This window comes from Vespa crabro, chromosome 3, assembly GCF_910589235.1.
Source record: "Vespa crabro chromosome 3, iyVesCrab1.2, whole genome shotgun sequence".
NCBI classification, from domain to species: Eukaryota; Metazoa; Arthropoda; class Insecta; order Hymenoptera; family Vespidae; genus Vespa; species Vespa crabro.
The window spans coordinates 8,778,937-8,806,884 of record NC_060957.1 but is presented as its reverse complement, the minus strand read 5'-3'; the positions used below and the strand labels follow the sequence as shown (position 1 = coordinate 8,806,884).

At 34.6% G+C, this 27,948-nt stretch overlaps 1 protein-coding gene across 7 annotated transcripts; it reads left to right on the top strand.

The window, feature by feature from the left end:
• The first annotated feature begins 57 nt into the window (after positions 1-57).
• On the top strand, positions 58-27,948 carry LOC124422545 (FERM, ARHGEF and pleckstrin domain-containing protein 1-like). Of its 7 annotated transcripts, none has more exons than XM_046959117.1 (21): positions 58-757; positions 1,488-1,762; positions 2,821-2,925; positions 3,011-3,233; positions 3,376-3,499; positions 3,602-3,689; positions 3,761-3,916; positions 4,007-4,167; positions 4,307-4,381; positions 6,097-6,239; positions 6,706-6,930; positions 25,384-25,589; positions 25,662-25,751; positions 25,851-26,223; positions 26,322-26,431; positions 26,504-26,644; positions 26,767-26,921; positions 27,109-27,230; positions 27,309-27,466; positions 27,563-27,822; positions 27,894-27,948. In XM_046959117.1, the coding sequence occupies exons 2-21, from the start codon at positions 1,577-1,579 to the stop codon at positions 27,931-27,933; spliced, it is 3,141 nt and encodes a 1,046-aa protein (XP_046815073.1). In that variant the 5' UTR covers positions 58-757; positions 1,488-1,576; the 3' UTR covers positions 27,934-27,948. The 7 variants fall into 7 exon arrangements, with proteins under 7 accessions (XP_046815073.1, XP_046815070.1, XP_046815068.1 ...); XM_046959114.1 differs by having other exon boundaries at positions 62-678; positions 25,848-26,223; XM_046959112.1 differs by having other exon boundaries at positions 62-757; positions 25,848-26,223.

Genomic DNA, 27,948 nt, shown 5'->3' with positions numbered 1-27,948 from the left:
GAAATTGTTAATAAATATCGTAACATTTGCCTTTAGTAGTAATATATATAACATAAAATACAATATAATATACAGTATATATTAAAGATTTATTTATATATGTAATAATTAAATGTCAGAATACGTATTCTGCGTTATTCCTAGATATTGAGATTCCTGTAAACTTATATGAATTCATTTGAAGTTGATAATTTTTCCGTTGATGTCACTAGTATCTACTTCCGTTGCGTAATCGTCTTACCCCTCGTTGTAGCGATACCGCCACCGCCCTGCGCTGCCCTTTGTGACGCATAGTCGCGCCCGGTGGACGCGCCCTCGGTAATCGCTAGAAATGCGTTTTGCTCTACAACGTTATTGTGTGTATATTCACGATGATGACGATGATGCGTTAATGATAAACGTAAGTGGTACTCGAATTGAGAGCCACTGCTTTCCTTCATACACAACTAGTGCATATTTAAATAAAAAAGAGAGAAGTGCGAGGCGTAGATGTGTGATATGTGGTTAAATTCAAAGATTTTGTCGGCGTACAGTCGATCGCGCTTGGATTATATTCATTGCGCAGAGAAGCCTGATTATCATTGTACAATTCATACATTGGTGAATCTTCGTCGGGCGTCGTCGCCATATCCATCCCGAGGACGATCTCAGCGCAGGAGTGCCGGTGGGCACTTAGTGGTCAGTGATCAATGAACTCTACTTGTACTGTGTTTTGGCTAGTGCTGTCAGTGTACATATCTAATGGATCGACGACAACGTATGTACTTGCAAGTACATTTCAACGCAATATAATCCATAATATAAGTATGCGGAACCTCTTAAAGATTTTATCCGATTGCCGCCCCGCCTTGCCCAGAAGCGGCATTTCGTTCTTACGAAATCTTCGCCGACGCGCATATTCATCGATACCCTTTCTTCATTGGATTTTTTTACAAACTGTACAACCAATAGCGTTACTTCCTATCGTGACGATACGCACATATTCGCTATATAATATGGATTCGTATTTACATGACCCTACCCTTCGTGTTACATCGTTGGTTGGATGAATGCTTTTCTATTCTTGTCGATCTTCGTCAATTTAATTCGATTGTTTCATTAAAAATAATTAACTACTCGTACATTCCAGATAACGATAATCATCGTTCTGATTTAGATATTTAACGAGAGATCTAATATTTACAAGGAGAATATATATTTTCTTACGTTCCGTTGCTTCATTATTATGTAAATATAATCCAATAATCAAAATCTCATTTCACTTTAAAAGTATTTAATATTACTTTTTATAATTCTTTTTTTAAATTTGCAAGTTTATGACCTTGAAAACTCTATCAAGTGAATAACAAGCTGTTAATTTATAGTGGCATGTAATTTTATTTCTTAAGGAACTAAAGATCATTAGGAATTTTTATAGCCATTTATCACATTTATGTTATATGATAGTTAATAAATTTAATCTTGCATAAAATTGAATTATTTTACAGATGACTATTTAATACTAATAGTCGTATGAAATTTTCCAAAGGAAATAAATGCAAAGTATTGCTATAAAAAATAGCATAAATGAGTGAAAATGAATGATATAGACAGCATGAGCATGAAGGGCAGTGGAGGTTCCAAAATGCCTCATAGTCATTCGACTCCAGCTGGTGTTGATGGCGGTAGTCGAACACCACCTACAACACCCAGGAAGGCGGGGAAGATGCTTGCAGTTCGTGTACAAATGTTGGATGATACTATTACAATGTTTCAAGTACAGGTAATAATTATGAATATTCACTTATTTTATAATCAAATTCTTAAATAATCAGTACAGAATTATGAGATAATAAAAATACACGAAATAAATAGTTCTATTGAATACTATAGAAAAAATAAAATTTAATTTATTATTTTTAAATACAATCAAATTTTAATTTAATATTATACTTTATGATTGTTCTTGTTAAAGTATAGTATCTTTCGAACGAATCAGAGTATCATTTTAATTCCTTGATAGAAGATAATTGAAGTGCTCTTTCAATAGGAAGTTTAACAGACATAAACGGTTGTGTAATGGAAGAGTAATTGGATATAAAGGTGATAAAAACTTGACTGGTGTAAAAGTGATATTATTATTATTATATTTATATTATTGTAAAATTAAAACATTTAGATCTTATTCTTTTATAGTTATAAAATACTACTTGTAATTTGTCTATTACTAAACATACTACGCATGCACATTATAAGTAATTAATTATTAGTTGTATTAAAGTTGAGAGTCATTGAATATAAGATCTTTTAAAATAATCTTTTTAAAACCAATTACTTTATAATTTTAGTATAAGAAGCAATTATTTTTTAAATGCAATTATATATATATATATATATATATATATATTTACAAGTATAAAAAATTGTAAATAAATATTATTGATTTTGATTGCGGATTATTTTTTTTATAAATTCACTTGTTATTAGTATAACATACTACTTTATTAAACTTCAGTAGCAGCATCTTTATATTTTCTTCTTATTGTATATTAATCACATTATGTACTGTATGCATATATAATACTTCCACAAGAATGAACTATTGGAGCACATAAAATGTATCGGTAAATATGTATATATCAAGCACACATACAAGCTCATGGATGAAAAGAATGTGCATCAATTTATTGATTCTTTATATAACTTGCAGTGTGTGATATGTTCAGATAATTTTATTTTTATGTAAATTCCCATTAATACAAAATAATTTTGTATTTATTGTTTGTATTGTACTTATAACAATATTTGATTATATTTGCATATGTATTGTATTTATTTCAGGCAAAAGCATTAGGTAGAGTATTGTTTGATCAAGTTTGCAAACAGTTACATCTTTTAGAAGCTGATTATTTTGGTCTTGAATATCAAGAACCTAATGGGACAAAAGTAAGTCATATATAATAATTATAAGTTAATATAGTTTTATTCATATATTTAAATTGAATTATTTATGTATAATTTGTTTTTACAGTATTGGTTAGATTTAGAAAAACCAGTATGTAGGCAAGTGGGATTATCATTGGTTGATCCTCTTCTCAGATTTTGTGTTAAATTTTATACACCAGATCCTGCACAACTTGAAGAGGAGTTTACAAGATATTTATTCTGTTTACAAATCAAACGAGATTTGGCTCAAGGTTTATTACAATGCAATGATAATACAGCAGCTTTAATGGCAAGCTATATTGTACAAGGTTATTATTATACTAACATATAAAATTGTTAATAAATAATAATTTATTTTTAATATCACTATGATATTTTATATAATAATATAACAAGAATAAATATCATTAATCTATTTCTGAAATAAATAAAACGCTTCTTTTATTTTAGCTGAATGTGGCGATTACGTTATAGAAGATTATCCAGATCATACTTATTTATCGACATACAAGTTTGTACCTCATCAAGATCAAGAATTAGAACGACGTATCATGGAAAATCATAAAAAACACGCGTGAGTGATATAAATATTTTTTTAATTTATTAATTTCAATGTACATCAATGTAAGTATATAAAAATATAATTTATTCGTAAAATATACATGGATATTTACAGTGGACAATCTCCTGCAGAGGCTGACCTTAATCTTTTAGAAACAGCACGACGTTGCGAACTTTATGGAATAAAAATGCATCCAGCTAAAGTGAGAAGATTTTAAGTTTTTATTATAGTTTATTTACGATGATAATAAATATTGTATGGTATTTTTATTAGGATCATGAAAGAGTATCATTGAATTTGGCGGTAGCACATATGGGGATAGTAGTTTTCCAAAATTATACCAAGATAAATACATTTAGTTGGGCAAAGATCAGAAAGATTAGTTTCAAAAGAAAACGATTTTTAATTAAACTACATCCTGAAGGCTATGTAAGTATATAAGTTTGTTTTTCTATTAAAATAATTTAATACTGTATTCCAGATATTCACGTTATTGTATAATGTTTTATATCATTTTAGGGATATTATAAGGATACGGTCGAATTCTTTTTCGAGGGTCGCAATGAATGTAAAAACTTTTGGAAAAAATGTGTAGAAAATCATGGCTTTTTCCGTTGTTCTGTAGTTAAACACGTAGTACGACAAAAAACAAGGGTTCTTAGTCGAGGTTCATCGTTCAGGTATAGTTAAATGTGTTATATTATAATTTCTAATGTAATTAAATAAGAAAAATAACATACTAATTATATATCATAGGGTATTTACGAATTTTAAATAATATTAAATACTTTATATCAACATCTCTTTTTATGTTATCAGATATAGCGGAAAGACACAAAAGCAAATTGTTGAATTTGTTCGTGACAATTATGTGAAGAGACAGACATTCCAAAGGTAAGTTTTATTGATGCTTTAGTAAGTTAGCTAATTGAAAAAGAAATTGGAAGTCCAAGTAATTCGTAGCTAGTGCTGCATGCCGTTGTGTATTGTTTTCCTAATGTTATTTTGTAACCTTAAGATTTTTATTAACCAACGCACCAAACTTGTGAATAAGATAGGAGGTGGCACGGTCTTGCTTTTACCGGGATATTAATTGGTATATATACCTGATTATTCCATTTTCTGTAGAATAAATGATCTACTGTGTTCGTTTTTTACATTTACGTTTGTCAGTGTTGCCTGCTTGGCAGGGTGGCGGGGAGTCAGGCTCACCATCAGGCACGATTGAACCCGAATGATCAGTGTACCCTTTTTCAATAGTATGATTACTAATTTATCATTGTAACCTAAAAATATATACTGCAGAGTATCACATTTCACTGCCCTGACGGTTTTAACCAGCATTATACTTGTCCATAGCAGTAGTCTATTCTACAACAAAAAAATAGTCTGCTATCTTCATGACACTTCATCCTTGTACATACAACTGGCGAGTGTTAACATATCGTGCGATATCGATGCACGGTTGAGAAACGCCGTCGTTAGTCTTAGCAAAAGCAATCATAACTTCATAATTAGTTCAATATCATAATCCTCATAGATCAATATCAATTAAATACAAATTATTTTCTTATTGAATATACAATGAACATAATTATTCACGTAATAAGATATAACAGTACTTGTTAGTAGTAAAGTTATATTGAATGAATTATAAACTGAATGAGTTAAGAATTCAATAATTATTATGTACTACTTTAAAGTTTTATTAGTTACCTTTTGAAAAACAGCATATAAAATTGTCGATCGTTATAGCTTACTTTTCAATTAACATTTAAATTAAATATTATACTTTAGGATATAAAAACGTAATTTAGAAGGGTTTATCGCATCGCGTTGAAACGTTATATATATATATATATATATATAAATTTAAACTGTGATGGTATGAGCACTTACATCTGAACATTTAGACTCTCTGTCAGAAGAACCAAGAAATTTATTCTAAAACAAATAGCATGTACTTATGCATCTTATGTATCACTTATTTCTTTTTATTGTTAGTTTTTATAATGAAAATATGCAGAAAATTTAATCTGCTAATAGAATTATACTTTTGAGGTATATATATATATATATACATATATATATATATATATATGTATATATATATATACAAATATCTATATATATATACATTCGATTCTTTTATATGTTACATTACCTTAACTATATATATAAGAAACTACTCCACAATTTAAGATTCTGCGGGGATATAACAGTTAAATAACAGTTTAAAGTTTTATTAAGAAAGAACCAGTTTTGTATGGGTGGTTATTATTACAGAAACTTATTCAGTTCTATTATTTCATTCAACTGTATTATTCGTTAATCATACACTATATAGAAAGTATAATGGCGACATTCACCGTGTATCGTATCAAAAAACGCGTTGCAGTGGTATTTCTTTTTTCGTTTAATGATTAGGCTATTCATATTTCAGCACTGACATTTAGAGCAGATTTATATAAAATATATTTTTTCTCTTCAAGAAGGATAATGTTTTATATTTGCCTATTACATTAGTAAGAGGAAAACAGATAAATTGAGCAGGCTTGGCATTTCGTAGCCTAAGTCTGATGCTGAACTTGACTCTCTCTTGCTCGCAGGTCCAATTCGTTCCGGCAGACTAGCGGTGGTAGGGCATTGCAGGGCTCGGAGGGGGGAGGCTATCGTGGGGCCACTCCGAGCAGCTCACTTATGGGCAGCTCCAGCATCTCTGCCCACCCCCTCCTGCCCCTCGGCGATCCTGGTATGTACCATGACCGATACCAACCTCCAAAACAGCTTTCTTTCTATTTTTGTGCCTTTTTTTAGTCTTCTTTATCTCCTTCCTTAAATTTTGGTTATATTTTTTTTCGCAGTATTGTATTCGAAGTATTGTAACGGTAGAGTAGATTAGCGTATTATTATATATAGGAAGCTTTTCAAAACTACACAAAAACGAAAGAAACTGTACAAAAATTATTTTGGTTATTTATTATATGATGCATTATTAATTTTCAAACGAGATATATAAAATTATGAAACTATATCTATTTGTCTACGTAGTTTCGGTTTGATTGTACATGATTTACACTATGATTATATAGATTGAAAGAATTTACATTATATATCACATTAAAATTTAGCTTACGAGAAATTCATGTTGTGTGTATGATATATACATGTAGCCCTGTTTTATATGTTATATGTTAAGCCCTGTTATATATGTTTAGCCCTGGCAACCCCAGCTCTGTCTCTATCATGCGGCTCGATGACACTGGATTCTCCGACGACTGTGACGAGTGTCTCGATGGGAGGGACGATTCACCGTCGCGACGACACAGCTACATCGTTTCGGACGCTCACCTCTATCGACGTCCACTCGCCAGCCACCCCCAGCCAGGCTCCAGCACAGCGGCAGACGCTTGCTACCAATCAGCAACGGATTTCATCAGCAGGTCGTATCAGCCCCTCTAACAGCAGTCCTCCCGAATTCCCAGCACCGCGACCTATACCTAGGCATCCTTGGCAACGATCTGCCAGTTGTCGCGAATTGTATGCATCTAGCTTCGAAGATTCTGGCAAGGCGCGACCAAAGGATCAAACGAATAGCGGTGAATCTGTTTTAGAGCCCTTCCAATTACCCTCTCAGGGCGAATTAGATAATCCTGTAACGCGTTACGACGATACCAATCGTTCGTATAGTGCCGCTAGTTCGAAATTACCTTCCTTAGATCATGATTCCGTACCCGAACGCGTATACAGTAGCTCCTATCCAGGAACATCGTCGTTATCTACCGAATCGGGTCACGAAGAGTCTGGCCCAGCTGGAGATCTTTCACACGATGATCTCTCGCACGATTCTTACGAGCTCTTGGAACGCGAGCACGAATTTGAATATCCAGAGTCTTATTCCAGCGCTCACGAGGATAACGAACCGCTGTCCGACAATAGCGACGAAGGAATCGAACACGAAATGTTCCAAATAGATTCGGAAACCGATTCTTTTGTCAAACACAGATCAGTCAAGCCTTCAGATAAGCAATTATTTAAATCCGTGCTCGCAGATCTCAAGAACACTAAAACGAAATCCATCGATCGGTACTCAGCTGTAACCAAGGCGGACGGTGATTACGTTATTACTGAATCTAGGATACAACGGTCGAATACACAGATAGAACGTAAATTTGAAACTAGACATGCTGCTTCCATAGAACAACCTAGTAAAACTCCTATCCCTCACCAAGATTCCAATCGAAAGGATCCCATCGTTTTGCAAGTGCAAAAGCAAAAGGCTTCCGTTCTTAATGAGCTAAAGAATTTAAAGCCAAAATATAAGATTACTCACGTCGATTCGGAAATATTACGCGACGAGGGTATTATGCGTCCGAAATCAAGAATCGATGATGATTTGAGTCCCGTTGATACCGGTAAAATTGATTATAGTGCAAAAGCGAGGACAGTTAGGGCGCGAAGTATCGCCAGTTTGGAGGATCACATACCTCGTTTGTACGACGAGACGGGTAGTTTAGGACGTGGTTATAAATCTAGGGATAAAAAGGCCAGGGATACGGAGGAGAAATCTGAGAAAGTAAACTCGAAGATACAAGAAAAGGAACGTAAAAATATCGAGAGGGAGGAGAGAAAGCGTGCCGAGAGGGAGTATTCGAGAGAATGTAGAAGAATCGATAAAGGCGATTCTAGAGAAAGGAGATCCATAGATCGTCTTGATTCGCGCGAACGAAGGTTCGATCGACGTAGTGTAGATCGTAATGACGTGAGAGAATTACGTAGAAGTATTGAGCGATTGGATAGGGATCGAAGCTTCGAACGTTTAAATTCCAAAGAGAAAGGTTCCTTGGTTTATGCAGATTTTTATGAAACTAGAGGTAAGAGTGCCGAGCGTTTAGATTCTCACGGGTTACGCAGTAGTGCCGAACATTTAACGAGAAGTCCAAAGGAACGAGGTGTTTATCGTCACGCGGAGTCGAGAGAGCGCGAACGTAGAAAGAGTGTCGATCGTATCGAATTGCGTGAAACCAGAAAGAGTTCTAGCGCCAGAACTTCTTCCTTTGATTATAATCAAAGACATACTTTGGAACGTTTTGATTCCGGTAACAAAAGTCCATTCGAACGGTTTTCGTCAAAAGAGCAACGCGGTAAGAGCGTCGAGAGACTTAATTCTCAGGATAAACCAACGTTCGATTTTGATCCGAGGACGATCGAACGTTTGAGATCGTTAGAACGGAGTTTCACAGATCGTTCGGATGTAAGATATAATAGAAGTCATGATAGGAAAGGAGAATTTAGGAGTATGGAACGTAAAAGTTTAGAGAAGTTAGACTCTGCCGAACGTAAGTATTTAAATAAATTAGATTCACGCGAGGGGAAGAGTCTTGAGTGTTTGGATTATGAAAGCTCGGATTGGAAAAGAAGTTTAGAGAAGATCGATTCGAAAGTTGCGAGAAAGAGCAAAGGTAAGTTGGATAAGTATAGATCCGAGGACAAACCTCGTGAACGAGACGATTGGAAGAGTTTGGAAAAAGCACGAAAAGACGATGAACGTCGTGAACGAGAACGTCAAGCAAAATTATCGTTGGAATCTCGAACGGATACCGTTATTGGTGTACCTCATGAGATGGACAATTTCAAATCTAAGACTGTCTTCTCCGAATACGAACCCAAAGTTATTGGTGGTGTAGTACTCGGTTTCGATGATACCATGTCTGGTCATACTCCCGTAGAACGTACGAAGAGCGATCCTAATCCAGCGCGTCAAAGATTAGGTTCTAATAGTAAACGTCACATGTTAATGCATCAAAAGTCTATAGACTTAACACCCGCCGATTCCGGAGATGAAGATCCATTTTCGGACGGTGTAATGATTCAAAAGTCCAATATCGATATTCCTTATACATTGCACAAACGTCATGTTATGAATGGTACTGCTTCTGACGAAAAATCCGAATCTGACAGTAGTAAAACTTCGAAAAATTCAAAGAGTATTATCAAAGATTTGCCAAAATTACCTTTGAAGATGGTAACCGACACTTCGTGCTTCGATCTATCGAAACTTACGTCCATAGATAAACCAAGTCATAAGCTATCGCCGGATAAAATAAAAAATTCTATCAGTCCTACTAGACCAAAATCGATATTAAGTCCTTCGGATAAACCGAAAAGTATTTTAAGTCCAACTTCAAAATTATCGCCTACGGATTCAAAGAGTATCGTTTGTAGTTTATCTCCAAATAGAAGTCCTTCGAAGGCAATTTCAAGATCGCCAGATAAATCCCCGAAGAAAGCAATGTCGTTGGACAAAGGAAAAACAGAAATGAGCCTCGACGAACGGGTATGTGTAAAATCATCAAGTTTGGATAAGAAGTCTTCAAAATTATCTCCGGTTGAGCCAAATATTACTATCATTTCGAGTATAGAAAAGAGATCACCCAAGATGTCACCTACGGATCCTAATGTAACAATAATTTCGGTAATACAGAAGAAGAGATCACCGGATGCACATTCAAAAAGTCCTACCAAGGCTCCGAAGTTTGTTAATTTAGAAATGAAGCCAAAATTAGAACACAAAGTCGAAATTGTGAAAGAAATGAGATCTCCAAAGGATAGCCTTAAAACGCCGGATGATAGTTTGGAAAAACAGGATAGTATAGAAAAGATACCCTTACCAGATATTCCTAGTTCAGCTGCAATTACAACAGACGAGAAACAAATTATGATAAAACATGAGGAAGTATTGATAGAACAAACGACGACGGTCGAAGAAAGTTTGGTAGTTGTTGACAAGACAGATCAAATTGAGTTTGCTGACGGTAAGGACATTTCTAAGAAGACCGATAAACTGAGTGAAAGTTCGCCCGTGAAAAAAGCTGAAATGATCGAAGAAAAACCTAAAGTTCCAGCTAAACCAAAATCATTAGAGAAACCAAGTATACCCGAAAAAACGAAACGCATATTAGAACGCATAGAATCGAAATTTTCAGAAGCCAATAAAAATTCTGCTACAAAAGTACCAAGGCCTAAGATCATCGATACCGGATTTGATGATTTCGTCGAGCCAGTAGCAGACTTACCTTTAGATGAAGTACCCGTGAAACCTGCATTGGAATTAGATAGTTTAAAAGTGCCAGAATTTGTCCCGTTTATGCTTAGACCTCATGCTGAGCCATTAAGATCTAAATCATTATCTTTGGCTGAAGAAAAGGCACCAATCGATACTTTATTGTCGCCTGAAGTAGAAAACAAGCATATAATTCAAGATATATCACCGAAACGAGCGAAGAAAGCTAAGTCTGAGTTAAAGAAGGACTTTAAGAAGCAATCAAAATCTTTGGAAGGAGATAAACCGCCATTGAAAAAAGCTACATCCAAAGAGGTAAAGACACCGACGACAAGTACCAGAATCGATAAATCTAAATTGAAACTCGGAGAAATGCCTCAGGAAATAATAATAATCGATTCAACGGACGTAGTCCCGGAGGTTAGTATCGTGCAAAAGGGTAGATCAAAGTCCGTTACTAGACTATCCGACAAACCATTTTCAAGTTCAAAAGAGGAAAAAGATGATACGAAAAGCACGCGTACGAAATCAGCTTCGGTGGACGATGAATTGATCAAAGGTCCTGCGATTAAAAGCGATAAAGTGAGACCAAAATCTTTGGGTATATCTAAAAGTTTAGGAAGTACAGAAAAGAAAGATTCTATTGAAAAGGTGTCACCGAAGAAAGCAAAAGGTACCGCTAAAGTGGATGTCAAAAGTGATAGTAAAGTTATTGTTACAAAAGATGTTACTAATAAATATGAATTAAAAGCCACACAACCGAAAGGAGAGATTAAAGCTGATTTAGATTTAGGGGAAGTAACAAGTGAAGGCAAACACGAGATTGAACAGAAAGATACAAAAGACAAAGAGAATGATATCGAGGATGATCAATCTTCAGAATCGAAACGTATAAGTGGAGAGATGTCTAAAGACCCAAAGAAAGTTCCGTTTACGCAAGATTTAACAGAATCTCCTATAGTACTACGTAAACGAGGACAGAGTCCTATACTTTTCGCACGTGCACGTCTTGGCTTGTCAGAGGGTAGTGGTATCGGTGCATTGCAACGTCAAAGTGCAACGCAATCACCAACTTCGCAAAGACGTGCAAAATCTTTAGATGCTCCTGTCATTTCCGTTCACAGACTTCCACCGGCTAACGCATTTTCTAGCAAAGACGATACAGTTGACATGTCGGAAGACGTTGAAAATCAAGATAATATAGCCGAAGAGAGTATTGGTACCAATGTATTGTCCAAGCCACAATCGATGCAGATAGAAGCTTCGCCGAATCATAGATCTGACAGCACCGATCACACAACCGTTCCAGAAATTTGTACAGATTCTTTGTCCGTAACAGAAACTTCCGCACAATATTTAGAATCACCTTTAACAGAATGCAATGAAATAGCTACATGTGCTGATTTAATTCCATATGAACAAGAGAGAACGCAATTACCATTCTTAGAACATGCAACTGATAAAGAAACAGCAAGTACGATCGAGATCGTCAAAGTAGATGAAAGTACGAGATTTATCGATCAAAGTTCCGTCGAATCTGCTAACGAGCAAGACATTATAGGTTACGCTAAAAGTGATCTAGTAGAGGAGACTGACGTTCTTAATATTTCAAAGTTTATTACCAAACCGATAACTCCTGAATTCTCCGAAATTACTTCGAAGCAGAATGTTGAAACTTCGAACCAAGTAGAAAAACTAAGTGAAGAAATGAAAGATCTTGATAAGAAGATACTTGAGACGAAGGCGAGTCCTCAATACCAAAAAGAAACTTTGCAAGATGTCGATGAAGCCGGTCAAAAAGAAGATGAAATTTCCAACGTGACCGTTAAAGTAATTCATGAATACGGAGATGTTTTTTCGTCACTGAATGACTACGACGAAGGATTGAATATGGTTAAATCTCCTATACAAATTTCGATCGAGGAGTGTTCGGATGAAGAGCTTATGGAAAGCGATGAACAAGACGAAGAAATAGAAGATCGGGAGTCTGTTAAAGTTGATGCTGACGATATGCGGCCATTAGATTCTGCCGATACAAGTGAGGATACACTCGATGCACTAGACACGCAAGTACAAATGCGAGGTGCTGATAGTGAGCTTAGTTCACCGGATTACGGTGTTGATAAAATGGACGAAAAAACATTGGTCGAGGTTGAGCTAACTCCGGAATATTTAGAAATGAGGAAAGATGACGAGGAAGACACCGAAGAATTGCCAGAAGACGAATCAATTAAGGAACAAGTCGAGGAAGAAAGTCCAGCCGTTGAGCATTTTATGGTTGACAAAAAACTCAGACTCAGTACCGAACGTTCCAGAAGCGAGGACACAAACACATGGACTCCCGATAGGGAGGACGCTGATTCGAGTTCTTGCTCGATCGCTCGTCCTTTGGGAATTGGTCAGATTCAATCGATAGTCGATCGCCGAGAGATCGAACAAGTGAAAGAAATACGGAAGGAGGGGTCTTTAGAAGAGGACAGTAGTAGTTCTCAGCCAGCACCAAAATTAGAAATGAGTTCAACATGGAAACCGTTTCCATTAGAAAGCTCTGGTAGTTCGAGTTTAGAGGATGGTTGGATACTTCAAGACGATAACAACGCTCAACAGTCGCATTCCGAGGATAGTAATGGACAGAATGAGGAGAGTTTTCAAGAGGATCTGGTCGATGTGCCAGGTGGTTTCATTTATCCTATTGGACCAGAGATTCTTGCAAGTTACGGTGCCTTTTCCTTATCAAGAACACTTTCACGAATTTCGGAAAGATCAACTACTTCTGAGCAAGATAAGAGCGACTTGGAGGATTCATTTAAACCCAGTTCGAGATCTCCGAGTCTTGACGACGAATCTTTAATATCGAGCGATCATCAACCTTCTTTATCGTCAGACCCTCCCTCGGGTACAGCCTTACCTTCCATGTCGGATGATCGTAGAACTTCCGCCGAGCTTCCAGATATTCCTATAGATGTAATGGGCACTCAAGAGGAAGATTCTAAGTCGCCAAAGACGAGGAAATCGAAATTGCAATTGCAGAGTTCCGAAGACTGGCCCTCGCCACCTAGTTCACCAATCTTTGACACTCCTGTGGTGAGTCATGTGGAAACTTTTTATATGGAGATCAAGCCGGAGGAAGCTGTCAAGGTGACAGTAACGGACAGTACAGAAACTCCGGGTTACGTTGGACATGATAGCGATTCAAGCGACGAAAATAGGACTCTTCACGAAGATCTACATTCTACTCTTTTAGAAGATGGCCAAAGTTCAACGTCCCCGACGACGATCGATGGTACTGTGAAGATAGCTGTCAAACCAAAATCGAATTCCTATATAACAGGTTCCTCTCATAGTGAAGATACGTCTATGGGTTTATCGATGTCTGAATGGTCCAGCTCAAACAACACCGTACAGCAATTCTGTCAATATTCCGGTACGAAATCCGATGACAATTCTTTAGCAGAGCTTGGAGCTTCGATCTCAGATTGGTCAGGTAGTACGACTGTCATACCACAGCAATATTATTCTACGATGACGGTAGAGAAGAGCCAAAGCGACACGACGACGTCGGACAAGAGCGTAACTAGTATGCGACCGAATTCAAAGTGTCAATCAGCTGAAAGTCCACCCCTTCCACCACCATCTCCACCACCTCCTTTACCTCCACCTCCTCCACCACCTCCACCTCCACCGCCATCGGAAAGCACCGACGAATCAAATCGAAGAGAGGATATGCACGATGATAACGTCAGTGACATCGATGAATCTTTCATCTCTATTCTTTCATGTGCTACCATTCCTTCTTCCTCCTCCATTCGTGGCGGTGACGAAAGCGAGCCCGTTCGAACACGTAGGGATGACTTTGATGAGGCAAGGAAATTTATCGAATCTCAATTCGATCAACACCGTCGTCTTAGTCGTTACGACGACGATCAACGTGGTGGTCGTTCAGGTTATACCGATATCTCACCACCTCGTATTACCTTTCAAAACGAATACGATGAGACTCTAGAGGAGGAAGACTTTCGTTTAGATCCTGAAGTGGTCGATATGGGTATCACCGATGTTCCTCTTCCTATACCAGAGGAAGACGAGGAGGATCAATTGTACGACAATGTACCGGCTATGAAATATTCCAGTGGTGATCAGATCAGGATGGACGTTGCTCGTGGAGACAGTTCCGAAGATATGCATGAGAAATATGCTGATTTAGCATTAAGAACGAGACTAGATAAGGACGAATGGTTGATGGGCGAGCACCGCGATGTTGTTACGTCCGATGAAAAATCAGTCAGAAAGAAGATCGAGCGAGGTTATTCGGAACCTTGCTCGCGGGAGCAAGAAAGTAGAAGGTATCACGGTACAAGGTCCACCGAAAGACCGGTTCTTGTGCCTATAAGAGCGAAATCTACACCGTATTATTCGACAACGAGTCTTAGCGGCGAGTCAACCACTTCCAGTCCACCGATGCAGGCTAGAATGCAAATCAGAACTAAAACTATGCCTTATTCCTCAAGTAGAAGCCCACAAAGCGAAGGTGACACTTCTTCCAGCATGGACAGTCCTGCTCATACGCCTGACAGAGGTCAGCGTGCTTTCCGTCGTAAGAGACAACAGAACACGAAGAGGAGACATCGTGTTGCTGTCGATTTTAAGATCAAGGATGGTCAAATTGTTTCAAGTACCGACTCTAGCTTCGACGTTACGACAATACCACCACCACTGTTTACTGAAGCTCATAGTATCGATGTATACGAAGATGAGGACGAAGATGATGAGTATTCGGAAAGTAAAGATGACAAAGAACAAGAACAAGATTGTCAGCAACATCGAGAATGTCCCGAGGAGGATGACGAGCTCTGAGATACGTCGATTGAACAATGGCTCGATTCGAAATTGTATTCGCCTATGAGCGATTACATGGAGTACGAAACTTATTCATCGACGTAACGGAGAATTCGTAAAGTAAAATATTTCTAATTTTTGGGAATTGACGCACTCGGCGAATTGATAGCGATCTTTTCTTACACGTAAAGTTCTATTGAATGAATCTAAGTGATTAGAAAAAATCGAAAGGATTGTCTTGCATGAAAAGGAAACAGTAAGAAATAAAAGAGATTTACTTCTGAACGGAAAAAGAAGTTTAGTAATATCGTTAGCTATACATTTTATATATATATATATATATATATATATATATATTTATATATATATATATATATTCATATATATGTATATGAAATGATCGTTACACATTTTTAGAGATCCGATTTACTTTGATATTTATTATCATACTTAGAGTTGCCGATCTGTAGGTGATTTCGTAGTGTGCATTTAATATCCATAAGAAACGTGATAACTCGTGATCGCGGGGTGGATATGTGATATATTTAAAGGAACGATACTCGCGCAATGCTATTCTAGTTATGTATTGTATAACGTTGAAGAGAAATGGAGTAGTAGAGATGAAAACGAAAAAAAAAATGAAAGCAGGACATAGGGGTTTAAGGGTAATTATATAATTATTATATAAAACAGATGCAAGAGTTGGTTGGTGATCATTAATTTTTTCTTCGGACGCTCGTCCCCGGTTGTCAGAGAATGACAATTTAACTCTATCGTTTTAAGTTTTAGAGGTCGACAATCATCGCACGCAGAGTGTCTCTGGCAAAAATATTGGAACGGAGTAGATATATCGGATCTTGTTTCTACTTCGGTTACGAGAAAATAATGTATAAATAATGTATACTTTTATTACAATTTCCTTAGTATTCGTATTAGGATAGTGTTGGGAGATCGTGTGCAATTTGTCTCATGTAATTTAAAGAGTATTATTATTGATGGCAAAGAGTGGAGTGGTTCGTAAAAGAATTGACATGCTCGAATATATATGTATATATATATATGAGAAAAATACGGGCGAAGTATTGGAATGAATAAGCGGGTCTTTAGAATAAATCACGTAAAAGGAAAGAAATGGATGGAGGGTTAAAGGTATTTTCGACAAACTCGAAAAGAGAACACATTCAAATTGGTTTCAGCTTTCATCGTGCCTAGTTTTTATACCACATTCATCGCGTTTGCACTTTAATATAACACGAAAAGTTTGAACAGTATTTCACATAGCTTTCCTCAAAAACTTCATTGTTTCTTGTCTAAGGAAAAACAAAAATAGATAAACGTTTGGTACAGATATCGAATGGGAATGAATTGATGAGAAACGTGGCCCGTCGTACTAAAAAAAGAAAAAAAAAAAAAAGAAAAAAAAGAAAAAGAAAAAAAAAGAAAAAGAAAAAAATATATAATATATATATATAAAAAAAAAATAAAAAAAAGATTAATAAAAAGAGACAAAAAAAGATTTAAAAGCAATAACGTAGCTCGTACGATAAACTGGTCTCTGAACGTGTGACAATTGAGACGTGCACGGAGGATGCGATCAAAAGGCACCCAAGACTGTAATTTATTATTTTTACATATGCCATTGATTTTTCTTTTTTTTTTCGTTTAAGCTTAATACGCGGATTCATTTTATTTATTTATTTTATTTATTTATTTTTCTAACGCTTGAGATAAATGTATTATCTGTTATGCAATAATCTAATACTCATTCCGAATCTCCCTTTAACCATACAACCAAGTACATCGGAAAATGGAGTATAACAATTATGATAATTACGATAAAACGATAACGATCGATTTCGCATCGTTCTCGAAAAATTTTCAAATAAAATGTTGATCATTTCAACGAAGTAACATTCACCAAGATTTACAACACTTTTAGATATCGAGCCAGAATACGAACAATCTAGTTCCTTACATATACAATTTTATTATCAGAATGTTTATTCGTTTTTTGCGATTCGCGCTACCGTTAAATAATCCTTATCATATGTACTATTTATAGGTACGAACGATCATTGATAATCACGTTACCGTTAATAATCATTAATTATTATCGCGATCACTATTGCCGTCATTAATCATTATTACTCTATTAAGGCTATACACAATTATTGTTACTATTAATGGTAGAACACAGTGAAAGTTAATACGTATCGCATACGCGTTATTATGTATGTATAAAAGTACGGGGCGCGATTGCTGAGTGCCGATATACGATGGATACTGTATTATTTTTCTCGATTAATCGACGATATCGATTCGTATGAACGCAAGAAAGCAATCCTTTGTCTGTTTTCTTTAAATCCGTATTTTTTAAAGGTTCAAACTAATACTTTTGACGTATCATCGATTTATAGCTTTGATAACGATTTTCAACTTTGCCCGAAATATATAGACATGTATATCGATCCATCAAATTTTTAAATACTATTTGAAAAACATTTGCCAAGATATATTTCAATTAAATCTTAATAATTTGCAAATTAAATTTTTTGATTTATCCATCGTCGTCATCGTTAGTGTCGAGAAAAATAATATTCCGTTCATACTCGAATAGAGAGATAGATTGTGATGCAGATTTATACGCACAAGATCGAAACGAGAATTTGAGGACAACTGTCGTCGAAACGAACGATTGTAAGATATCGTTCTATATACTAATAGACGATGGATCTAATTTCCCGTTGAAAGCAAAAAATGTTTTATCTAATTTTCAATTTATCCCTTTGCATGCGCATTACAAATTAACCTTTAACTCATAATAATAATCATTGCGATCTTTTAATTAAGCTGTCCCCACCCCGCCCATGCCCCTCTTCCTCGGGCGTGGTAATTATCAATCATTTAAAAAAACGTAATGAAAAACTTTGTTTTCGCACCGCGAAAAATGAAACGGCACTGTCCTGACAATTCGCTTTTTTATCCCATTTTCTCCTAATCTTTAAAGAGTATCATCGTATCCTCGGCTCTGTATCGATTATTTTTTGACTTGTCATCGTTTTCGTACAGAAACGAGCATGTATTGTAAATTGTCTGTGAAATATCCGACGTTCTTCCATGTCCGTAATCAATTTTTTGATATTATATTATAATTTCCAGTAGATAAACTTAAAATACTTGCTCGATTCTGTTTCTTTGGTTTTTGCATTTGTGCATCGTCAATTTGTCATCCCATGGTTATCAACACACGCACGCGTTTTTTACGCACTCGTTACAGTATATCATTTTCATTCATTTCGATTATTCATATTAAATCATTTCTTTTTACATTCATTCATACATTTCGTTCGTTCATTAAACAATTCTCTTTTTCTTTCTCCCCCTCCCCACTCTGTCCTCCATTTTCATTCTCTCATTTACCCATCCATTCAATTTTATTTCTATTCTCATTCATTTCTTCCCAAGTCTTTTCTATTTATTATTGTACAAACATGTTTGCACGATCTTTTGACAAACGTAAGACATGTAAAAGAGAGAGTATCAAGTTTTACATGACATCTAATGTATTTAAAATTTCTTAAAAATTTTGTGTGCGATTTGAATATTTGCTTTTTAATTGTCCACATTTATCTGTTTCTATACTTCTGTTGTTTTACGCAACGATAAATAATCAATTAAAACTTATTAAATTCAGATTGAAATGTCAAAAAAGACGTGCAAATGTATTTGTAAAATAATTTTGAAGCCACAAATTCGTCGTATCGTATTTTCGGTTATCAGTATCCTCGTTGATTCGTACGCGTGCGCGTGCGAGTGTGCGTATATTCCGTGTACTCACGCACACCGTACTTGACAGATTACTTGTTATTGATTATAAAAATGAATTATTAATGGGAAATATTTGATGTAGCCGCGAAAGCGTCGAGAGCGTGGCATGCGATGAGAAAGTTGATCGGTAATATCGACAATTAGCAACTGACTGAACACTGTATTCACTAACGACTAACTATATTACACAAGTACACACATATACATATACACACGATTTAGTCTAGTCATAACAATTAGTATGCAAAGGTCGTGATACCTGGCAATAGGGATCAAGGTATTAGACGTTAAAACGTAACACGGGTAACTCGTACGGTTATCCAAATTCATCGTAATTAAATCTATCTGTCCAATCTTTGTAACTTTTTTTTTTCATATCTTTTGGTCCCATCTGCTATTCACAGATTTTCATATTACGCGTGTAATCAAAATTGCTCGTCAGAGAATAATTAGAAGTCAGTTTCAAGCGTGTTATATTGAAAATGGACTGTCTCCTTTCAAAAACAATTTCAAATCTCATTTGAAATTGTCAATCAAACCAAACGGAGATTCGCGATAAACGACATTCTAAATGATCTTTCCTTGTTAAATGTGTCAGCATATGAAACGTTAAAAAGAAAGGAAATGGAAAAGGCCAAAAATTTTACGATCGTTAAAGATAATATCATCATATACGAATAAGAGACTCGAATCATTTTTATTATCTCGCAACATTCTTACATTATGATTATCATTATTATTATTGTTATTGTTATTGTTATTGTTTCATAGTTCTAACACGTTTTGTAGCTTTGTAGATACTTGATGTTTAAATCCCCTATTGCATATTTTAGGACATTTGTCATACTTTCATTTCACAAAAAAAAAAAAAAAAAAAAAAAAAAAGAAAAATTAAAAAAAAACGAAACCAGAAAAAGAACATAAATTGAAACCGGTCATTTGGGACGATGATCAGAGAAACGTCGAATGTGTTTCGGTATATCGAAATGTTGCAAAGTAAAAAATAGAAATCCTAACGCCATCCACACCAACACTCTACGTATGCTTCTCGACAGGTGGTGATATTAATCGGTGGAGCTACACAAACGGATACGTGAATTCTCCGGCATGGCATGTGCCGTTTCGTGTGAACCCGGTGCGTAACGTATTGGCTCACGCGACACCTCGCTCCCTGACCAATCGATTCCTTCCGGTTTACCCACGTTGAGAATCGAGAAACGGGGCCAATCTTGCGAAATGCGAAAGTGACGTACCACGCTGCAGGTCGGATTCGACAATGATTAATCAAAAAAGAATCGTATCTTTTCCGACAAAAAAATTTCGCGTGGAAAAAAATTGTCTACCTATCCGAACTTCAATTCTTCTTTTTATTTAATTATTATTATTATTATTATTATTATTATTATTATTATTATTTCAATTAACAACTCGTAATTCCTTTGAAAATAAGCGGAGTGTTTAATCGTATGCAATTACATTTTAAAAATTATATACATCGTAGGTGTTATCAAAGAAGATCGGATTGAACGGAATCCGCTAAGAAGATTTGTTGACGCAACGATTGTTTGAATAATTTTCAATGATTAATTACGAATGATTCTTTAGATTTATTTTGTCAAAGCTGAAAAAGGAAAAGTTGTTAACGATATTATTCGTTGATTCAACAAATCAACTCACGGCTGAAGATTCATTTTTTCTTCACGCTATTACGCTGCTGCTCTTAGCCATTTTTCTTTTTTTTTTTTTTTTAGCCGCTACACGCCTTCTTACTTGTTTATTCTTTCATAGGAAAAAAAAAAAGAAAAAAAAAAGAAAAAAGAAAAGAAAAAAACCTTAGTAAGAAACGTCATTATTAGCCATTACTGGCTACATTAGCGCGATTATAATTTCCATATTCACTATATAAAAGCGATAGATAAAATAGTATACAATATTAACGAATGGATCGAAGAAAAATTGTGAAATAAATATAAAGAACGCTGGAAGAAAAGAATGGAAACTTAAAAATTATGAATTAAACATGCAAAATTTCTATGATGTTGCTATCTTATAATTGTTACATTCGCACTGCACACTGTAGGTGTTAGCATTAGAAATAGCGGTATGTTGGTTTGCTAGAAGATCAACAAACTTTTTTTTTAGAAAATGAAGTTACTTTGAATCGTAGTATACTTTGTGCGAAAGAAAAATATTTCAAAGATTTTTTATAATTTCTTATATAAACTCTCTATTTTGAGATCGAATTAACTTTTGAATTGTTCGTCAAATTTGGTAGGTTATTTCAATGAGAAAAAAAAGGAAAAGAAAAGAAAAAAAGAAAAAACTTTTTATGCTTGTTCAGTTAACCTGGCTTTGGCACTTCGACATTAAATCACGAGAGCACCCTTTTGCACTTTGTTTACCTTGTATTCCGTTGCGTTATCTCATTAATTACATTGCCTCATTTAGTTTTATGTTGAAATTTGTAGTGAATGGAATTATACGATATTTATTTAGCCATTATAGTTTTATCATGTGTCACGAAAGACATCGTTATGCCTCATCATAGTGTACCGTTCAATCCTGTCTCCCGATGTTGCGTAGAGATGTGAATTTTGGAAAATCATTGCCACGAACGAATCTATCAAATTTCTATTCTCTTGTCGAACATCGTTCCGTGCGTTTCAAAGATGATCGTGACAAATAACGTGTGAAAAGCAAATCGACTAAAAAATTTTAACACGCGTACGATTTTTTCATAAAAGATAATAATTTTTCATTACAGAGATTCTCAGGAACAGTAAGATTTAATGTGCGATTAGAGACAATAATTGCTACAATATTTTACCTAAAAACTGAATTGTGAAAGCGATTAAAAAAAGAAAACAAAAGTCGATCTTTTGTTTATCAAAAAACTGATCAAACTCACATCTCTAATTGCAGTGTGGTACTAATCTTTCCTGCATCATACACACTCGTATTATACACATGTCAATTATCAATTATCTGCCGTTCTACTCTTAGGTACCTAATAATCATTGCGTAGCGTTCCCTTTTCACGATATTACATAAATCTATTTATTACCACCTGTCATGATGCCCTACCACTATTTATGTTTCTACATCATTTTTATATAAATACACACAGAGATTCGTGTGTCATCCGTTCTGTTTTCCTTTCTCTCTCTTTCTCTCCCACTCTCTCCTCTCTTTCTCTCTCTCTCTCTCTATCTATCTATCTATCTATCTATTTATCTATCTATCTATCTATCTCTATCTATCTCTCTTATTCTTAATCACTCTCACTCTTAATCGTGTGTTTCATACGGGTAATATCATAGTATTTTTGCAGCATATGTGTAAAACACATATACACACACAAACACCACATGTCCTGGAATGAGCCTTCTCTTATTAATCTTCTTTGATCTTCTATTTAATGTGGCCTTCTTCCAGGTGTTCAAGCCCGTTGTCATTAAATATGTAAATCAGTGTTAATCACGGATAATAATAACTTCGTTATTATTAATGACTAAGCGAGACAACTATTGTGTCATTATTGCGACATACGATGACTCTTATTCTTTATCCTTTAAAAAAAAAAAAGTGAAAAAAGAAAAGAAAGAAACTATTTCGAAAATAATTGCAAGACGGTTTGTCTTGAGATATTTACACCTGTAATGATTGCTTAATAGATGTTATGTTTATTACTTCCTCGATCGTACATTTCCGATTATTATAATCATGTGCCAAACTTTTGATAGCCTTCCGCTTGTGTTTCGATGCTCGAAAAAATTTCATATTGTTAAACGACTGAATCCTTTTTATGCTTATAAAGCCATTTGTTCGTTAAGTGTTCCAAAATTAATCTTTTCCAATAAAAAAAAAATAAAAGAAGAAAAAAAATAAAAATAAAAATAAAAAAAATTAAAAATAAAAAAAAATGAGAAAAGAAAAGAAAAATAAAGCAAGGAAAAAAGAAATATGTACGTAAACAGATTCGACGGGGATGAATATCGTTCCGATAAAGGATTTGTTATATCATCGCGATATTTTTTTTTCTCACAAATGTCCTTAAGTACAACGAACGCACAATAAAAGTCAGGAAATTCGAAGTTTAAAGAGCATTCGTTGATACTACTATTGACTTTATACGTTTTAATTAGAAGCGAAAAAGAAAAAGAAAAAAGAAATTAAATCGTTTTGATCTCGTTAAGGGACTATCTTTTTCCTTTATCATCATGAGCGTCTTTAAATTAAGATATTTATAGGAGAAAAGGAAAGAAAGGTTTTATCGTGGGACGAGTATTCGTCGTGTCTACTCAATGCTCCCTCGTTTATTCTTTGTGTAATTTTTTCGATCGTTTATCGATATACCGTACTTGTTAACTCTACACACACCACATGGACACCCACGCACATACATACATACATATATACATACATACAATTAACACGTACGTGAAACCTGCTATCCGCGGCGGTTCCCCTCGGTAAGGATATTTATGGATATAACTGTCCATTAAAATTCTGCTATTACTTCCTCGAAAAACCACAAAAGAAAAAGTAAAATAAACAAACAAATAAATAAAAGAAAACAGAAAAGAGGGGAATCACAGCGTTAGAACGGGGGAAAAGCGATATTCCAGGCGTAGGAAGTCTATTGTACATTGATTATTGATACTTAATTATGATAACAATAAATTATATACAAAGTCACTTGAAAAGCCTCTGTAATTTCGTCTTGCTTTAGTTGCTTCTCTCTTATTTACGATATTCGCTATTAGTCATTGAGTTTTTCAATTTTTGAGGTTTTTTCTCTTCTTTTTTGTTTTGTTATTATTATTATTAATATTATTATTATTATTATCATCGTTGTTGTTGTCGTTGTTGTTTATCGTGGGTCTTCTTTCGGCCACTCGTTCTATTTTATTATATTCTATTCTATTCTTTAAACCCATGTTTCATTTGGCGATCAGAATCCTCCCTCCCGCCAGGGTACGTGATCTTTCCTCCCTTCTATTTTTTCTTCATATCCGTATCTTTTTATCGCACTCTCGGATTCGTTGGTCGACCGGATGACAATACTATGTGTGAGTAATCCCTAAAATGCCTATCTTAACTGTCAAGATTGTTGACTCTTTTATCTTCGTTTTTATTCGATATACATATAATATACGCTCGCTAAATGCACTTCCGTCTGGTTATATTTTTCTTTCCTGTTCCACGAGTTTAAATCTCGCAAGTGGTGTAAATATTTGCGATAGGATGTGTGAATAATTCGATGAAAAAGTAATGGCAAGATAATAAGAAGAATCCTTGACTTTCGTATATGCACCACAAGTGTAAATTCGTGGACGATTGTTCTTCTTATTGAGAATTTAAATGGAATGGCTTTGCTTGCTTCGAACATTTTTCGTCGCACTTATTAATTTTCTTACCTTTGAAAGACCACGTTCGTTTATCGGAAAAAAAACGACCTCTTAATTGATTTATTTAAAGCACACGTCTGATATGACGACAGGGATTATCGAGAAAAAGCATGCCGTATTTAAGAAGAAATTATTGCACGAAGTAGGAAGTTTCGTTATTCTTTATGTTAACATCAAAATGCACATCGGTAGTTTTTAATGAATGTGTTATGATTGCTCTCGATAGTAATACTTTGAAATGGAATTTTCTTTTCTTTTGCAAACGTATATGTATATATACGCATATACGCATATATACAGTACGCTGGATATAATTATTTTATAGTAAATATTTTATAGTATAGTTATAATAAAAACCAATATTACTTGATAAATAGAATACGTAGTTGCACGTACTTGCATTTGTTATGTTGTACGTGATAAGTTGTTTAGAATTGAAAAACATCGTTTCGTACGTTTTTCCTACCAAATGTACACGTATAAATTCCACGTTGTTTTTTTTTCTTTTCTTATTTATAACAAACCCCCCTATATTTTTCCTCGAGCATAATAAAAAAAGGGGTGATGCGTTGATAATTAGGGGAAAAGATAAGAGCGAATGGGTGCATCGTAGCATGCAATATTTAATAAATACTTACATCACACTTTACTTACGCGTTTATTCCTGATGCGCTCATATACTCTTTATTTTTTCTTCTTTATCGTATTACTTTTATAATACTCGAGTTCTTTCTTTTCTTACCGTTTGTCATTTACAGATATCGAAGGGAAAAAGCAAGATGAAACGTCTAAACAACAACAAGAGAATAATAATTCGGTATTTACTACCGAACTGTCGCAAGAAAAACGAACGAACGGTGTTGCGGAAATGAACAATGCAAGTATAGTTAATTCGCCTGATCTTAGTCCGGTGAAGAATTTACGAAATGGAGAGATCGAGGAGACTGAAGTTCGAAAAACGAAAGTATGTTCGTGAAATAATTATTATTTTTTATGTCATCAATTTGTCCTTTATTAATAGATCTTTTTTTTACAGAGATGGCCAACTGATAAAGTTTATTATATCGCCAAAGAACTTCTTATGACAGAACGAACATATAAAAAGGATTTGGATGTTATCAATGTGGTAAATATTTACAAATCAACGATAGAAATAATGACAATAGTCTTAAAGAGTTTCTCTTTCTTTCTTTCCTTTTTTTTTGTTTCTTTTTCTTTTTAGTGGTTCAGAGAGGAAGTATCCAGGGAAGCAGAGTTAGAAGGGGACGTGGTTGTTTCGTTGATAGAGCTATTAGCAGATGCCCATGGTCCGTGTCTTCAAGAAATGGAAGCACGTTTAGCACGATGGGAGAGTAACGCGCGCCATAATATCGGAGATTTTTTATACAATACGCTTCTCAACGTCCTACCTCTTTACGATCAATATCTCGAAAATTTAATCTCCGTTCTCGAGAAAATGGAGTATTCCATGCGAACATCACGACGCTTCGATCAACTTTGCAGGGACTTCGAGTCGCAGAAACATTGTTATTTGCCGTTAACGTCATTTCTTTTGAAGCCATTGCAACGATTATTACATTACAACAATATTATTGATAGTAACGTATTATTTATTTATTTTTTTTTTTATGAATTATTTATTATCCCTGAATATACATTTATGATATATATATATATATGATATATTTTTTGATAGTATTGTTAGATCATTATCCAAAAGATCATACCGATTTCGAAGATTGCTTAGCTGCTAGAGATAGACTCGGCGAGACTTTACTCGAAGGTCTTACAGTGATAAACCAAGCAGTAAGGATATTTCATGTAATTTTGTATTACCAATTATAAATTTCTTAATACATTATTGTTTAAACATTATAGGAAAATTTAGTTCAATTATGCGAAATGCAAAGAGATATTAGCGGCTTTGATAATTTATTTCAAGAAGGTAGGAGATTTATTAGACAAGGCTGTTTACAAAAGTACAGTCGTAAAGGCTTTCAACAAAGGATGTTTTTCTTGGTAAATATATATATATATATATATATATATATATATATATATATATATATATATATATATTATAATATATAAACAGCTTTATAAAATTCAGTTATATAAAGAATTAATTTTTTATTACATAGTTCTCGGACGTATTATTGTATACATTCCGCACTCAACAACCAACACAATGTTTTCGTGTGCACGGTCAAATTCCGGTAAAAGGCATGAAAATTCAAGAAGGAGATAATAAGACTGGTACCGATCATGTATTTGTAATCAGTGGATATGAAAACCAGTAAGTTTTTGTTAATGAAAATATCTCTCTCTCTCTCTCTCTCTCTCTCACTCTCTCTCTCTCTCTCTCTATATATATATATATATATATATATATATATATATATATATATATATATACAGTGTCATAAAACATAATACTTTTTTCAACTTAAAATATATATGTCATAAATAATCCATTATAATAGATCCTTAACAGTAGCAGCTTGTAGCGAAGAGGAAAAAGAACGATGGATAGAAGATTTAAACATGACTATTGCTCAAGCTGATGCACAAGATGCAAAGCTACCATATTTGAGTTTAAAGTCATGTAAGAACTAAACAATTATTTCTAATGGATTAATTTTAATAATAATATAATTAAATGTTTTAATCGTTCAATTATTAGCAGGTTCTGCCGATGAAGTGGGAGACAATGTGGGATTAGAAACAGACAGAGGAAGTTGCGCTGATGTGAAAGCTTCGCAACGTAGTAACACGACCGTTCACGTGTGTTGGCACCGAAATACTAGTATTTGTTATATTGATCAGTTACGTGCATTTCAGGTAAAATAGGACAATTATTTATAGAGTTATTTTAATCTCTTGATTATACAATACTCGAATGGAGTGTTCGATAATTTATTGAATTATTTATTGCAGAACCAGCTTAGTGGGTTTCTATTACGGAAATTCAAGAATAGTAATGGTTGGCAAAAGTTATGGGTAGTATTTACTAGCTTCTGTTTATTTTTCTATAAATCACATCAGGACGATTTCCCATTAGCAAGTTTACCTTTATTGGGATATACAGTATCAACTCCGTCGGAAACAGACGGTATAAATAAAGATTTTGTATTTAAGCTCCAATTTAAAAGTCACGTATATTTCTTTAGAGCTGAAAGTGATTATACCTTTGGACGGTAAGTATTTAAATATTTCTCATTAAAACTTTATTTTAATTTACATCTTAACCCATTAATTCTAATTTTAGATGGATGGTAGTGATCAGAAGCGCAACCCAGCAGAGTTAAATATCCAGTTATAAT

Excerpts from the sequence above, each read along its gene's own strand:
- LOC124422545 (XM_046959114.1), top strand. The coding sequence starts at position 1,577 with ATGAATGATATAGACAGCATGAGCATGAAGGGCAGTGGAGGTTCCAAA. Across the intron at positions 6,931-25,383 it reads GCAACGGATTTCATCAGCAG|ATATCGAAGGGAAAAAGCAA; the intron begins GTCGTATCAGCC and ends TGTCATTTACAG. Across the intron at positions 26,432-26,503 it reads TTACAGTGATAAACCAAGCA|GAAAATTTAGTTCAATTATG; the intron begins GTAAGGATATTT and ends TAAACATTATAG.